This window comes from Pygocentrus nattereri, chromosome 12 (genome assembly GCF_015220715.1).
Source record: "Pygocentrus nattereri isolate fPygNat1 chromosome 12, fPygNat1.pri, whole genome shotgun sequence".
Classification (NCBI taxonomy): domain Eukaryota; kingdom Metazoa; phylum Chordata; class Actinopteri; order Characiformes; family Serrasalmidae; genus Pygocentrus; species Pygocentrus nattereri.
Genome location: NC_051222.1, coordinates 34,992,877 through 35,006,569, shown reverse-complemented (window position 1 = coordinate 35,006,569; position 13,693 = coordinate 34,992,877). Strand labels below are relative to the sequence as shown.

General features: G+C 38.6%; 1 protein-coding gene across 12 annotated transcripts in view; it reads left to right on the top strand.

The window, feature by feature from the left end:
• Positions 1 to 1,648: 1,648 nt before the first annotated feature.
• Positions 1,649 to 13,693, top strand: part of LOC108443868 — a 34,408-nt gene continuing 22,363 nt past the window's right edge. For 7 of the 12 annotated variants that reach the window (XM_037543645.1, XM_037543648.1, XM_037543652.1 and 4 more), the window contains exons 1-8: positions 1,649 to 1,715; positions 2,511 to 2,564; positions 4,782 to 4,853; positions 8,276 to 8,347; positions 11,495 to 11,566; positions 12,155 to 12,226; positions 12,820 to 12,891; positions 13,572 to 13,643. In XM_037543645.1, the coding sequence (XP_037399542.1) occupies positions 1,685 to 1,715; positions 2,511 to 2,564; positions 4,782 to 4,853; positions 8,276 to 8,347; positions 11,495 to 11,566; positions 12,155 to 12,226; positions 12,820 to 12,891; positions 13,572 to 13,643 (517 nt within the window). In that variant the 5' untranslated portion in view covers positions 1,649 to 1,684. The remainder of the gene's footprint in view (positions 1,716 to 2,510; positions 2,565 to 4,781; positions 4,854 to 8,275; positions 8,348 to 11,494; positions 11,567 to 12,154; positions 12,227 to 12,819; positions 12,892 to 13,571; positions 13,644 to 13,693) is intronic. The other 5 variants (XM_037543649.1, XM_037543644.1, XM_037543643.1 and 2 more) reach the window with 4 other exon arrangements.

Sequence of the window (13,693 nt, the reverse complement as noted above, 5' to 3'; positions counted from 1 at the left end):
AACAATACACAACAGCCTCATCGGGATATAAATGTACATGACACTCAGCAACAGTGGTCAGGATATATCATCTACGTATGCTGTGAGCATAACAGGCCCCAGGATTGGGACTTGTGGAACTCCTTTTGAAATAGGCACAAACCCAGAAATAACATGACCAATAGTCACACATCACTGTCTATCCAAGAGGTAACTCTGAAACCTTAGCAGTTTAAATTGATTTTAAAAGGTCAAGAAAAAGATTACCACAATGCTTTTTAATATCTAGTAAGTAAATGACATTTAAAAATGAGTGGCAGCAGTAACAGTGCTGTGCTTTTCTCTAAAAGTTTGGTATATGCTCAGAACATAATATGCTAAAACCAATGAGCTGATTATTCACTAGTGATTCTAACATTTTTTAAACATGACAATTTAGAGGTAGACATATAATTAATGATTATATTGAATGCTTCGCTTTCTTTGTGTACATCCATCAGTAGTTACAAGATAGGAAGGTGAGAATACTTTTAATAGAGCTCACTGCCTTCCAGAATTGACCTGGGTTTGAATAGGATTTTGGAATTAACAACAAATAATTGAGATTTAGCGTTTATTTTTCAAGGATGTGCATTTATTTCTAAGCAGCCTAAAATCTAAATATACATACAACACCAATAACCTTTATTTCAAATGATTCTACACTAGAAACCAAGCAGCAATCAAGAAAGAGGTCACTTTTGAAGTAAAATGAGTCCTTCGCACTTGCACATTTCATCCAGTGGGAGGTTCTGTAGGGATACAAGAGAGGGTTCCCATGGTATTGCCTTAAAACAACTTGTAGGCACCTTAAAATTTAAGACAATAAGATATTAGTATGGTGTAAACTGATTGTGATAGACTATGGTGGAAATTGTAATGATAAATCATTAGGTTCATTAATCAGTAATAAATGCCACTAACTGACTAACTTTATTATTACTATAAACTATGTATTATTTCTTCTGTCACTTTTTAATATGAGTAACACACGTTTCAGGTTATTATCAGTGTTATACTCAGTTATGAACTAACTATGAACTAACTTTACTTACTAATGGTTAAAGAACATGGTTAGTGATTTGTTATAGATGCTCACTTATCACAATCCCTCAATATTAAATGCACATCACTATTCATAATTGAATAATATAAAAAAAGCTGTAACTCAGAAAAACTTGAATTGAAAGTGGTTCCAGACTTGCAGCTTGCTGTATTTAACTGGCCCAATGTCTTTACTCAAACTTATTATTGTAGAAGGATTTTGTTGTTAGCAGGATGTTTCTTCCAGCTTGGGATTCCCTTTTTTTAGATTAGAAATTATTTGAAAAAACAGGCTCCTGAGACTCATGTGGAAATATGGAAATGAATGTATTGGAGGCTATATGGAAATCATTCCCATATAATTCATGGACAACATATGTGTCCTACACAAATTACATGGAAAAGACTTAGAAGAAAACAGAGGACAGTCTTTTGTTTTGATGGCACACCACGTTAGCAGGTAATGACAACATCTTCTAAACCACGTCATTTGTTTATGGATAAATATGTAAAACTATTCACGCTTAAGAAACTAAAAAGATTTCACATCCTGTGCGAACTACAAGGCTCATTTCTACCTGTTGGTCTGCAGACAAGAACATCTCCACAGAAGATTATTAAAATGCAGAGAAAATCGACAGGATTTTTAAGATGTAAGTACTTTTTTACTTATAGCCAAATAGAACAGTGAAAGTATTAACAAGTGTTTTAGATATTTGCAGAAGATTCTTCTTATAAATGTGGCTGCAAAGTTTTATTCAGTGATCTTTTTGAACTATGATGAACGGATAGCTGTCCGTAAGTTCATAGCTCTCACAATATATCATATTTATTAGTCGAGGTGGTGTGCTGTAATGTTATCTGTGGGAAGAAGGCTGGTGCATTGTCTTGTTATTGTTTGTTAACGTTAGTTATTATTTTGCTCTCACTGTCATTAAGCAAGGGTTGCAATGGAGAAATCAGAACCCTAAAATATGATCATTCTTTCATTTTAGTCATAGCAATAGGTGAAGTGAACTGAAGCAAGAAGAAATCACAAAAGGTTTTATGGTTTCTCTTCAGTGTATTGAAAAAAAAAGTATTAAAACACAAAGTTTGGCATAGATGGAAATGGAATTTATGGAAACCCCAAGCAAGCCCCAGCAAACTCAGTCCTTTTCCCAGCTGTGCTGGATCTGCTCCTATGTAAAACCATTAGTCTCTCTCTCCCTGGTGTCACAACTGATCCTCATTACATGAGATCATCTCATCACAGACACACCTCTCCATGCCATTATAATACAGTTATCTATTTTTCAGTCTAAAACAGCCCAGGACTCATACTGGAATTCTGGCACAAAGGAACTTTAAACCTTTTCCATTTTTAATTCATTTATTTGTATTTTCTGGGAATATCCAGTAAACAGCTGTGTATATGAACAATCACCGTTTTTTTATCTTTCCAATAGGGGTCACTTTGGTCCTACTAACTACAATCACAAACAGAAGTGCTGCAGATTTAAGTAAGTAAAGTCTATAGCCATTTAGTGCTTGTATATATATATATATATATATATATATATATATATATATATATATATATATATATATATATATATATATATATATACATATTACACTCACCGGCCACTTTATTAGGTGCAAACTTGCTCATAAAAGGTTGGACTCCCGTTTGCCTTCAGAACTGCCTTAATTCTTCGTGGCATACTTTCAACAAGGTGTTGGAAAGATTCCACAGAGATTTTGGTCCATAGTGACATGACAGCATCACGCAGTTGCTGCAGATTTGTCGGCTGCACATCTATGATGCGAATCTCCCGCTCCACCACATCCCAAAGGTGCTCTATTGGATTGAGATCTGGTGACTTTGGAGGCCATTGGAGTACAGTGAACTCATCGTCATGTTCAAGAAACCAGTTTAAGATGATTATGAGCTTTGTGACATGGTGCATTATCCTGCTGGAAGTAGCCATCAGATGATGGGTACACTGTGGTCATAAAGGGTTGGACATGGTCAGCAACAATACTCAGGTAGGCTGCAGCATTTAAACAATGCTCAGTTGGTACTAAGGGGCTCAAAGTGTGCCAAGAAAATATCCCCACACCATCACACCACCACCACCACCAGCCTGAACCGCTGATACAGTGCAGGATGGATCCGTGCTTTCATGATTTTTACGCCAAATTCTGACCCGACCATCCGAATGTCGCAGCTGAAATGGAGACTTGTCAGACCAGACAACATTTTTCCAATCTTCTATTGTCCAATTTCGGTGAACCCGTGCGAACTGTAGTCTCAGTTTCCTGCTCTTAGCTTACAGGAGTGGCACCTGGTGTGGTCTTCTGCTGCTGTAGCCCATCTTCTTCAAGGTTCGACGTGTTGTGCGTTCAGAGATGATATTCTGCGTTTCTGGGTTGTAACAAGTGGTTATTTGAGTTCCTGTTGTCTTTCCATCATCTGGAACCAGTCTGCCCATTCTCCTCTGACCTCTCAAATCAACAAGGCATTTTCGTCCACACAACTGACCGCTCACTGGATATTTCCTCTTTTTTGGACCGTTCTCTGTAAACCCTAGAGATGGTTGTGTGTGAAAATCCCAGTAGATCAGCAGTTTCTGAAATACTCAGACCAGCTCGTCTGGCACCAACAATCACGCCACGTTCAAAGTCCCTTAAATCCCCTTTCTTCCCCGTTCTGATGCTCGGTCTGCACTTCAGCAAGTTGTCTTGACCACCTCTACCGAGTTGCGGTCATGTGATTGGCTGGTTAGCTATTTGTGTTAACAAGCAATTGAACAGTGTATTTCACTATTGTTCACTATTGTTAGAAATGAGTAGTTCAGGAGGAACCTTGTCAGATGGAGCAATTCATTGAATTGATCTGTAATTTATGTAATGTAGTTATTCTATGAAACCATAGTTACTAAGTAATTCTCTATGCGTCGGGGTAATTATTGTTTAGTTAGAGGTGAACTACACTAATCATTACTTCACTTTTACTTACTGAGTAGTTAATTATTAGTTCTTGGTAGAGTGATTAGTTAACTGTTTATGCAGCATTACTCATTTCTGTCTGCTTAATTCCTTATTAGTTACTTATTAACTATGAAGAAGTATTGTAACGTGTTACTGCTTCTGCTGCTGGAATCATTTACTCGATGCTTGTTTCCCTGCTGTGCTGTTTACTCTGCCCTCTTTGTGTTTGTGTTCTGTAGATATTTAGTATATAGCAAATCTGTTTATTTGAGTGTGACTACGGATATAGGGGTGTGTGTGTGTGTGTGCTTGGTAGTTAAATTTTAAATATCTTCCAGGTAGTTTGAAATGTTTGTTGTCATCTGTGGGTCAAATCTGAACTCTGAAATCCAGTCAGTTCTGTATTGTAGTTCACAGTTTTAGGTAGACTTTATTTTACACTCCTATCTCCGCGACATTACAGAGACCTTATCACTATGAACCTGGTAGTATGTCTGATTTATTTCTGGATATGATAAGAGAACAGGTAGTTACTGTATTATTATTATTTATTTCTCTTTACAGTATTATTACAAACGATGTTACCAAAGTATTACAGAGGACTTTCCGGTAAACAAATGAAAAGTTAAAAAATACTGTTATGAAGAAATTTTAGAAAACTTATCACACGAGAAATGTACATATTTACATGTTCATGGGGTAAATATTGTTGTTTCAATGTCAGCTTTTTCACTTCTTTTCAGATGTGAGCACCATCACATCGACCCCCTCCACAACAATGACCCCCACTAGCACTGAACTGACCTCCACTCCAAGTAGGTCTCCAGAGGATTCTCTGGAATTCTCATTTTAACCTTTAAATAGCTCAGAGACCAACTCAGCAGACTAGAGGTTCAGAGTAGTGCATAATTTGTTTTGATTCTTATTATAATGATAATTAATAATTGTTTTTCGACTCCGTGTTTTGCCTGTCTCCTTTTGTATAGGTACAGTATAGGAACTAATGCTAGATTAATGGGTATGCAGAGAAAACTAGACATGATATTCACTGTATGAACTTAGTGAAATGAGCTGAGATTCAGGAATGGTTATTTTATGGCATTTGAGCAGTAAACAGAACAGATTATTAACATTAGTGTAACACCTGGCCTGAGCTTGGATAATGGGGGGGGGGGGCAGAGTAACACAGCGCAACTGAACCATATATTCAAGGAAATTAGATCGTGACCTTGGAGCTATTTATTTGCAAACTTTGCTTTGTCAACTTCATAATAATCTAATTTAAAGAAATTGGGTTACTGGTCAAGAACCAAGAAATCACTGTGACCTGTAGGCAATCTTAGTATCTTAGTCATTTCATCTCTGACAGTCCTACAGACGTCTGATTCATCACTCCACAGAATGCATTTCCACGGCTCCATGCTTTAGGCCATTCCCCTCCATGCTGGGCATTGTGCATGTTGATCTTAGGTTTGTGCAAAGTAGCTCAGCCATGGAAGCCCATTTCGTGCAGCTCTTAACATGCAGTTCTTCTGCTGATGTTGCTTCCATAGGCAAGTTGGAGTTCTTTAGTGAGTTCTTCACAGAAGATAGGCTCTGTGTGCTTCAGCAGTCAGTGGCCAGCAATCTTACCAAACTATTCCAGAGAACTTTGGAGAAAACAACTTGAAAATATCCAAATGAAACTTTAAAAAAATGCTGTTATGAATAAATTGTAGGAATTTGATAAAACAAGAAATGCAGTTCCATGGGGTAAATGTCAACCTTAAACTAACTAAACCAAAAATACTCTCACCTTGGTAAAAAAAAAACAAAAAACAAATAACTAACTACTCTAAACCTACTCTAATAATTCAAAACATACACAGGATGGTGCCCGCCCCTTACCTAATGTGTCTATGCAACTAGAGGCCTACATGAATATGAAGGCATGTATGGGCGCGCCCTTCCTTACCTGCCCAGCTCGAGAGAAATAAAACAAAACTATGTTTTTCCTCAAAACATATAAGCATGGGAATTTTACTGGATTCAACCATGTTAACTATCAGAGCAGTTTGTGTTCAGAGCAGCATAGCCTAAACTGCTCTTCTGTGGCTGTCCTCTGGTGGTCTGTCTCTCCCTCTTGCTCTTCATTCCCCCCTAGAGGCAGCTTTTATAAGGATAAGGCTCCAACAAGGCTCCACCCACTTCTCAGGAGCAGCTCCTTCAGAGGCTGAGCCCAGACCTGCAAAATATGTAAAAACTGTCCATGTGCATGTGCACGTAACAGTTTTATATATATATATATATATATATATATATATATATATATATATGAAGCAAACTGGATGATAAAATTAAACTTAGCAAGATTGAGGACTGTATAAAAGATATAAAAGACTGGATGTCGAGTAGCTTTCTCCTACTTAACTCTGATAAAACAGGTCTTGCTTCTTGGTCCAAAAGTAGCTATAAACAAACTGTCTAACTTAACACTTAAACATAACAATTTCTCAGTTGCATCAAGCTCATCTGTAAAAAACCTTGGTGTCATGACAGACTCTGATCTGTCCTTCGATGCACATATTACTAATATCACTAGAACAGCCTTCCTGCATCAATACTGCTAAATTAAGAAATGCATGATCTCTGCAGGACACAGAAAAGTTAGTTCATGCTTTTATTACTTCAAGGATGGACACTGTAATGCCCTGCTGTCTGGATGTCCCAGCAAAAGCCTCAACAAGCTTCAGCTGGTCCAGAACGCTGCAGCCAGAGTCTCACAAGAACCAGAAAGTTTGACCACATCAGCCCAGTTTTATCAGCCCTGCACTGCATTCATTATAAAATCCTATTACTGACCTATAAAGCTCTAAACGGACTCGCCCCTCAGTATTTGATTGAACTTCTCTACTACTGTGAACCATCACGCCTACTTAGATCACAAGGTGCTGGTTTACTACAAATAACTAGAATTAATAAAGCTCCATCAGGGGGGAGAGCTTTCTCATACAAAGCCCCCCAGCTCTGGAATAATCTCCCTGTTAATGTTCGGGACTCAGACTCAGCCTCAGTCTTTAAGTCTGGGCTAAAAACGTGTACAGTCAAGCCTTTGGTGATTAGTCTTCCCTGTCAGGTCTAGACCTGCTGGAGTCTCTGCTGCTCTGTTGTACTGTAATCTGTGGTCAGCCACTCTTTACAGAACTGACTCTGCCCGAGTTGATCAGCTGCCCATCATGTGCATCTGATGCTGTTGGCCCTTCTGAACTGATCGGGTGCCCACTGCTTGCCAGCCTTCTGTACCGGCATGACCACTATTGAGCTTCTTGCTGTACAACGCTGGGCAGTCATCACCCTCAGATGCTGCTGCTGCTGATCATAAACTAATCAAATTAACCAGTGCCCACCTGTTTTTCCTGCTTTGTACTATAATACTTTATACTAACAATGCTTGCTATCCGGTGTCGACCAGAGTAGGATGGGTTCCCCTTCTGAGTCTTGGTTCCTCTCAAGGTTTCTTCCTCTGTTAGGGAGTTTTTCCTTGCCACTGTCGCCGCTGGCGATGCTCATGGGGGCTCGGACCCCGATTTTTCTTTTCTTTCTTTCTGTAATACTGATTGTTCTGTAAAGCTGCTTTGTGACAACACCTGTGGTAAAAAGCGCTGTATAAATAAACTTTACTTGCTTGCTAGATTGGGCATAAAATACAAGCATAAAGAAGTGATTTGGTCACTTTGGCTGGAAATTGGGTTACTGATCAAGAATCAAGAAATCACTGTGAACTGTAGGCAATCTTAGTCATTTCATCTCTGACAGTCCTACAGACGTCTGATTCATCACTCCACAGAATGCATTTCCACGGCTCCATGCTTTAGACCATTCCTCTCCATGCTGGGCATTGTGCATGTTGATCTTAGGTTTGTGTGAAGCTGCTCAGCCATGGAAACCCATTTCGTGCAGCTCTTAACATGCAGTTCTTTTGCTGATGTTGCTTCCATAGGCAAGTTGGAGTTCTTTAGTGAGTTCTTCACAGAAGATAGGCTCTGTATGCTTCAGCAGTCAGTGGCCAGCAATCTTACCAAACTATTCCAGAGAACTTTGGAGAAAACAACTTGAAAATATCCAAATGAAACTTTAAAAAAATGCTGTTATGAATAAATTGTAGGAATTTGATAAAACAAGAAATGCAGTTCCATGGGGTAAATGTTATTGTTTCAAAGGGTTTTATTTTACTTTTTTTTTTTTTATATCTTTTCAGATGTGAGCACCATCACATCGACCCCCTCCACAACAATGGCCCCCACTAGCACTGAACTGACCTCCACTCCAAGTAGGTCTCCAGAGGATTCTCTGGAATTCTCATTTTAACCTTTAAATAACTCACAGACCAACTCAGCACAGCAGAGGTTCAGAGTAGTGCATAATTTGTTTAGATTTTTATTATAATTATAATTGAGTATGAGCTTGTGAAGATGAACTGACATATGAGTAAAGGTCATTTCATAATTGAATTTGACATATGACATTTGTCATATGGAGTGCAAGACACTAAGAAAAAGACATGACTTGGTCAATTTGGCTACCAGTTCTTTTAAAATGCTGCAGTAAATGGTCTCTGTCTTTGACATAATCGTATGACAGACTTTAAACAGGTTTATTGTGATGTTGGTCAATAGATCACTCCTGAGACAATAATTGAAAATAAAAATAGAAATTCAGAACCCACAGTAAAACTCTTTAAATCTGCTGCCTTATAATGCCAGTATAAATATTGAGAATATTATAATCACTACAGATAGCCTGAAATCATATGGGTTACTTCAAGAAAATGAACTAGTTAAAATTGTTTCTTCCGCAAAATCATCTACTCGTATTTTGGACCCGATTCCTACAGGTTTACTCAAGGATAAGCAATAGCCTATTCTGTTAATAATGAACTGCTCTCTTAGCCTTGAATACATCCCAAAAACTTTTAAACTAGCAGTAATTACACCTCTGATTATGAAAGCTAACCTCGATCTCTGCGAACTATCAAATTATAGACCCATCTCAAATTTCCCCTTTTTATCTAAGATCTTGGAAAAAACTATAGCAAAACAATTAAGCTCCTATTTGTATAGGAATCATCTACATGAAAAAATTCAGTCTGGTTTTAGGCCACATTACAGTACAGAAACAGCACTAGTAAAAATTGTAAATGATCTTTTATTCTCTGACAAAGGAAATGTGTCTTTGCTAGTCCCCCGTGACCTTATTGCAGCATTTGACTCAACAGATCACTTTATCTCATTAAATAGATTAGAAAACCTTGTAGGGGTAACAGGAACAGCTCTTTCCTGGTTCAGGTCCTACCTCACTGATCGCTATCAGTTTGTTAATGTAAAGGGTGAATCATCTGTCATTGCAAAAGTAAACTATGGTGTTCCACAAGGCTCTGTTTTAGGATCTATATTATTCACAATATATATGCTACCACTTGGCACCAGTAAACATGCCATAAATTTCCACTGCTATGCCGATGACACTTTTTTATACATATATATATATATATATATTTCAAGCGAACCGGATGATAAAATTAAACTTAGCAAGATTGAGGACTGTATAAAAGATATAAAAGACTGGATGTCGAGTAGCTTTCTCCTACTTAACTCTGATAAAACAGAGGTCTTGCTTCTTGGTCCAAAAGCAACTATAAACAAACTGTCTAACTTAACACTTAAACATAACAATTTCTCAGTTGCATCAAGCTCATCTGTAAAAAACCTTGGTGTCATGACAGACTCTGATCTGTCCTTCGATGCACATATTACTAATATCACTAGAACAGCCTTCCTGCATCAATACTGCTAAATTAAGAAATGCATGGTCTCTGCAGGACGCAGAAAAGTTAGTTCATGCTTTTATTACTTCAAGGCTGGACACTGTAATGCCCTGCTGTCTGGATGTCCCAGCAAAAGCCTCAACAAGCTTCAGCTGGTCCAGAACGCTGCAGCCAGAGTCTCACAAGAACTAGAAAGTTTGACCACATCAGCCCAGTTTTATCAGCCCTGCACTGCATCGATTATAAAATCCTATTACTGACCTATAAAGCTCTAAACGGACTCGCCCCTCAGTACTTGATTGAACTTCTCTACTACTGTGAACCATCACGCCTACTTAGATCACAAGGTGCTGGTTTACTACAAGTAACTAGAACTAATAAAGCTCCATCAGGGGGGAGAGCTTCTTCATACAAAGCCCCCCAGCTCTGGAATAATCTCCCTGTTAATGTTCGGGACTCAGACTCAGCCTCAGTCTTTAAGTCTAGGCTAAAAACTTGTACAGTCAAGCCTTTGGTGATTAGTCTTCCCTGTCAGGTCTAGACCTGCTGGAGTCTCTGCTGCTCTGTTGTACTGTAATCTGTGGTCAGCCACTCTTTACAGAACTGACTCTGCCCGAGTTGATCAGCTGCCCATCATGTGCATCTGATGCTGTTGGCCCTTCTGAACTGATCAGGTGCCCACTGCTTGCCAGCCTTCTGTACCGGCATGACCACTATTGAGCTTCTTGCTGTACAACGCTGGGCAGTCATCACCCTCAGATGCTGCTGCTGATCATAAACTAATCAAATTAACCAGTGCCCACCTGTTTTTCCTGCTTTGTACTATAATACTTTATACTAACAATGCTTGCTATCCGGTGTCGACCAGAGTAGGACTGGTTCCCCTTCTGAGTCTTGGTTCCTCTCAAGGTTTCTTCCTCTGTTAGGAAGTTTTTCCTTGCCACTGTCGCCGCTGGCGATGCTCATGGGGGCTCGGACCCCGATTTTTCTTTTCTTTCTTTCTGTAATACTGATTGTTCTGTAAAGCTGCTTTGTGACAACACCTGTGGTAAAAAGCGCTGTATAAATAAACTTTACTTGCTTGCTAGATTGGGCATAAAATACAAGCATAAAGAAGTGATTTGGTCACTTTGGCTGGAAATTGGGTTACTGATCAAGAATCAAGAAATCACTGTGAACTGTAGGCAATCTTAGTCATTTCATCTCTGACAGTCCTACAGACGTCTGATTCATCACTCCACAGAATGCATTTCCACGGCTCCATGCTTTAGACCATTCCCCTCCATGCTCGGCATTGTGCATGTTGATCTTAGGTTTGTGTGAAGCTGCTCAGCCATGGAAACCCATTTCGTGCAGCTCTTAACATGCAGTTCTTTTGCTGATGCTGCTTCCATAGGCAAGTTGGAGTTCTTTAGTGAGTTCTTCACAGAAGATAGGCTCTGTATGCTTCAGCAGTCAGTGGCCAGCAATCTTACCAAACTATTCCAGAGAACTTTGGAGAAAACAACTTGAAAATATCCAAATGAAACTTTAAAAAAAAGCAGTTATGAATAAATTGTAGGAATTTGATAAAACAAGAAATGCAGTTCCATGGGGTAAATGTTATTGTTTCAAAGGTTTTTTTTTTACTTATTTTTTTTTATATCTTTTCAGATGTGAGCACCATCACATCGACCTCCTCCACAACAATGGCCACCACTAGCACTGAACTGACCTCCACTCCAAGTAGGTCTCCAGAGAATTCTCTGGACTTCTCATTTTAACCTTTAAATAACTCACAGACCAACTCAGCACAGCAGAGGCTCAGAGTAGCACATCATTTGTTTAAATTCTTATTATAATGATAATTGAGTATGAGCTTGTGCTGCTGAATTCAGTAAAACAATGTCATTAAGCTCTCAGTCAGAAATTTTTCAGGGCTGGAGTGGCAGCTTTTGTGTTCAGTATCATGTTTAGTAACTTTAGCAGAGTTAATCCTGTCCAGCAGCACCTCTGAACCTCTTCAGTAGAATGGCTGCCCTCACTAGATGTCACACAGGTCAGCTGCCAAGGTCATTTATGTCAAGAAGAGGCCCTGTAGCATCTTTTTCAATGGTGTACATCACAACAAAGTTCCTTAAATGCTTATGGAATTAAATGCTGATTGACCAATTGGAGCATAAAGTATTAATATAATGAAGTATTTTATTAATATGGGTTGCCATGCAATTTAAAATGTTGCAGTAATAGGAATTAATCATTGGTTTGTGCCTAGCATATCAGGCTTTAAATGAAAGTCTATTCAATGTCAGTTTTTTTTCCACTTCTTTTCAGATGTGAGCACCATCACGTCGCCCCCCTCCACAACAATGGCCCCCACTAGCAATGAACTGACCTCCACTCCAAGTAGGTCTCCAGAGGATTCTCTGGACTTCTCATTTTAACCTTTAAATAACTCACAGACCAACTCAGCACAGCAGAGGTTCACAGTAGTGCATCATTTGTTTAGATTCTTATTATAATGATAATTGAGTATGAGCTTGTGAAGATGAACTGACATATAAGTAATGGTCATTTCATAATTGAATAAATAACTCACAGACCAATTACCACTGCTCCACAGTCCACTGGCACCATCTCCCTCCATGCTTGGCATTGTGCATGTTGATCTTAGGTTTGTGTGCAGCTGCTCAGCCAAGGAAACCAAGTTCTTTTGCTGATGTTGCTTCCATAGGCAAGTTGGAGTTCTTTAGTGAGTTCTTCACAGAGGATAGGCACTTTATGCTTCAGCAGTCAGTGGCCAGCAATATTAACAAAGTATTATAGAGAGATTTTGAGAAAGCAACTGGAAAATATCAAAATGAAAATAATTTTAAAAAATAGTTATGAATAAATTGTAGGAATTTTACAACACACAAGAAATGTAATTTTATGGGGTAAAGAATATTGTTTAAATGTTTGTTTTTGTTTGTTTGTTTGTTTTTTCCACTTCTTTTCAGATGTGAGGACCATCATGTTCATCCCCTCCACAACAATGGCCACCACTAGCACTGAACTGACCTCCACTCCAAGTAGGTCTCCAGAAGATTCTTTGGACTTCTCATTTTAACCTTCAAATAACTCACAGACCAACTCAGCACAGCAGAGGCTCAGAGTAGCACATCATTTGTTTAAATTCTTATTATAATGATAATTGAGAATATTCGCTTGTGCTGCTGAATTCAGTAAAACAATGTCATTAAGCTATCAGTCAGAAATTTTTCAGGGCTGGAGTGGCAGCTTTTGTGTTCAGTATCATGTTTAGTAACTTTAGCAGAGTTAATCCTGTCCAGCAGCACCTCTGAACCTCTTCAGTAGAATGGCTGCCCTCACTAGATGTCACACAGGTCAGCTGCCAAGGTCATTTATGTCAAGAAGAGGCCCTGTAGCATCTTTTTCAATGGTGTACATCACAACAAAGTTCCTTAAATGCTTATGGAATTAAATGCTGATTGACCAATTGGAGCGTAAAGTATTAATATAATGAACTATTTTATTAATATGGGTTGCCATGCAATTTAAAATGTTGCAGTAATAGGAATTAATCATTGGTTTGTGCCTAGCATATCAGGCTTTAAATGAAAGTCTATTGCTTGTTTGGTGTAGTAGTTGGTGATGCTCAGATTATAAAGATTTAAATATTTACATTTTTAAATGTTAATGTGATGAATGTTGTTGTTTCAATGTCAGTTTTTTTTCCACTTCTTTTCAGATGTGAGCACCATCACATCGACCCCCTCCACAACAATGGCCCCCACTAGCAATGAACTGACCTCCACTCCAAGTAGGTCTCCAGAGGATTCTCTGGACTTCTCATTTTAACCTTTAAATAAC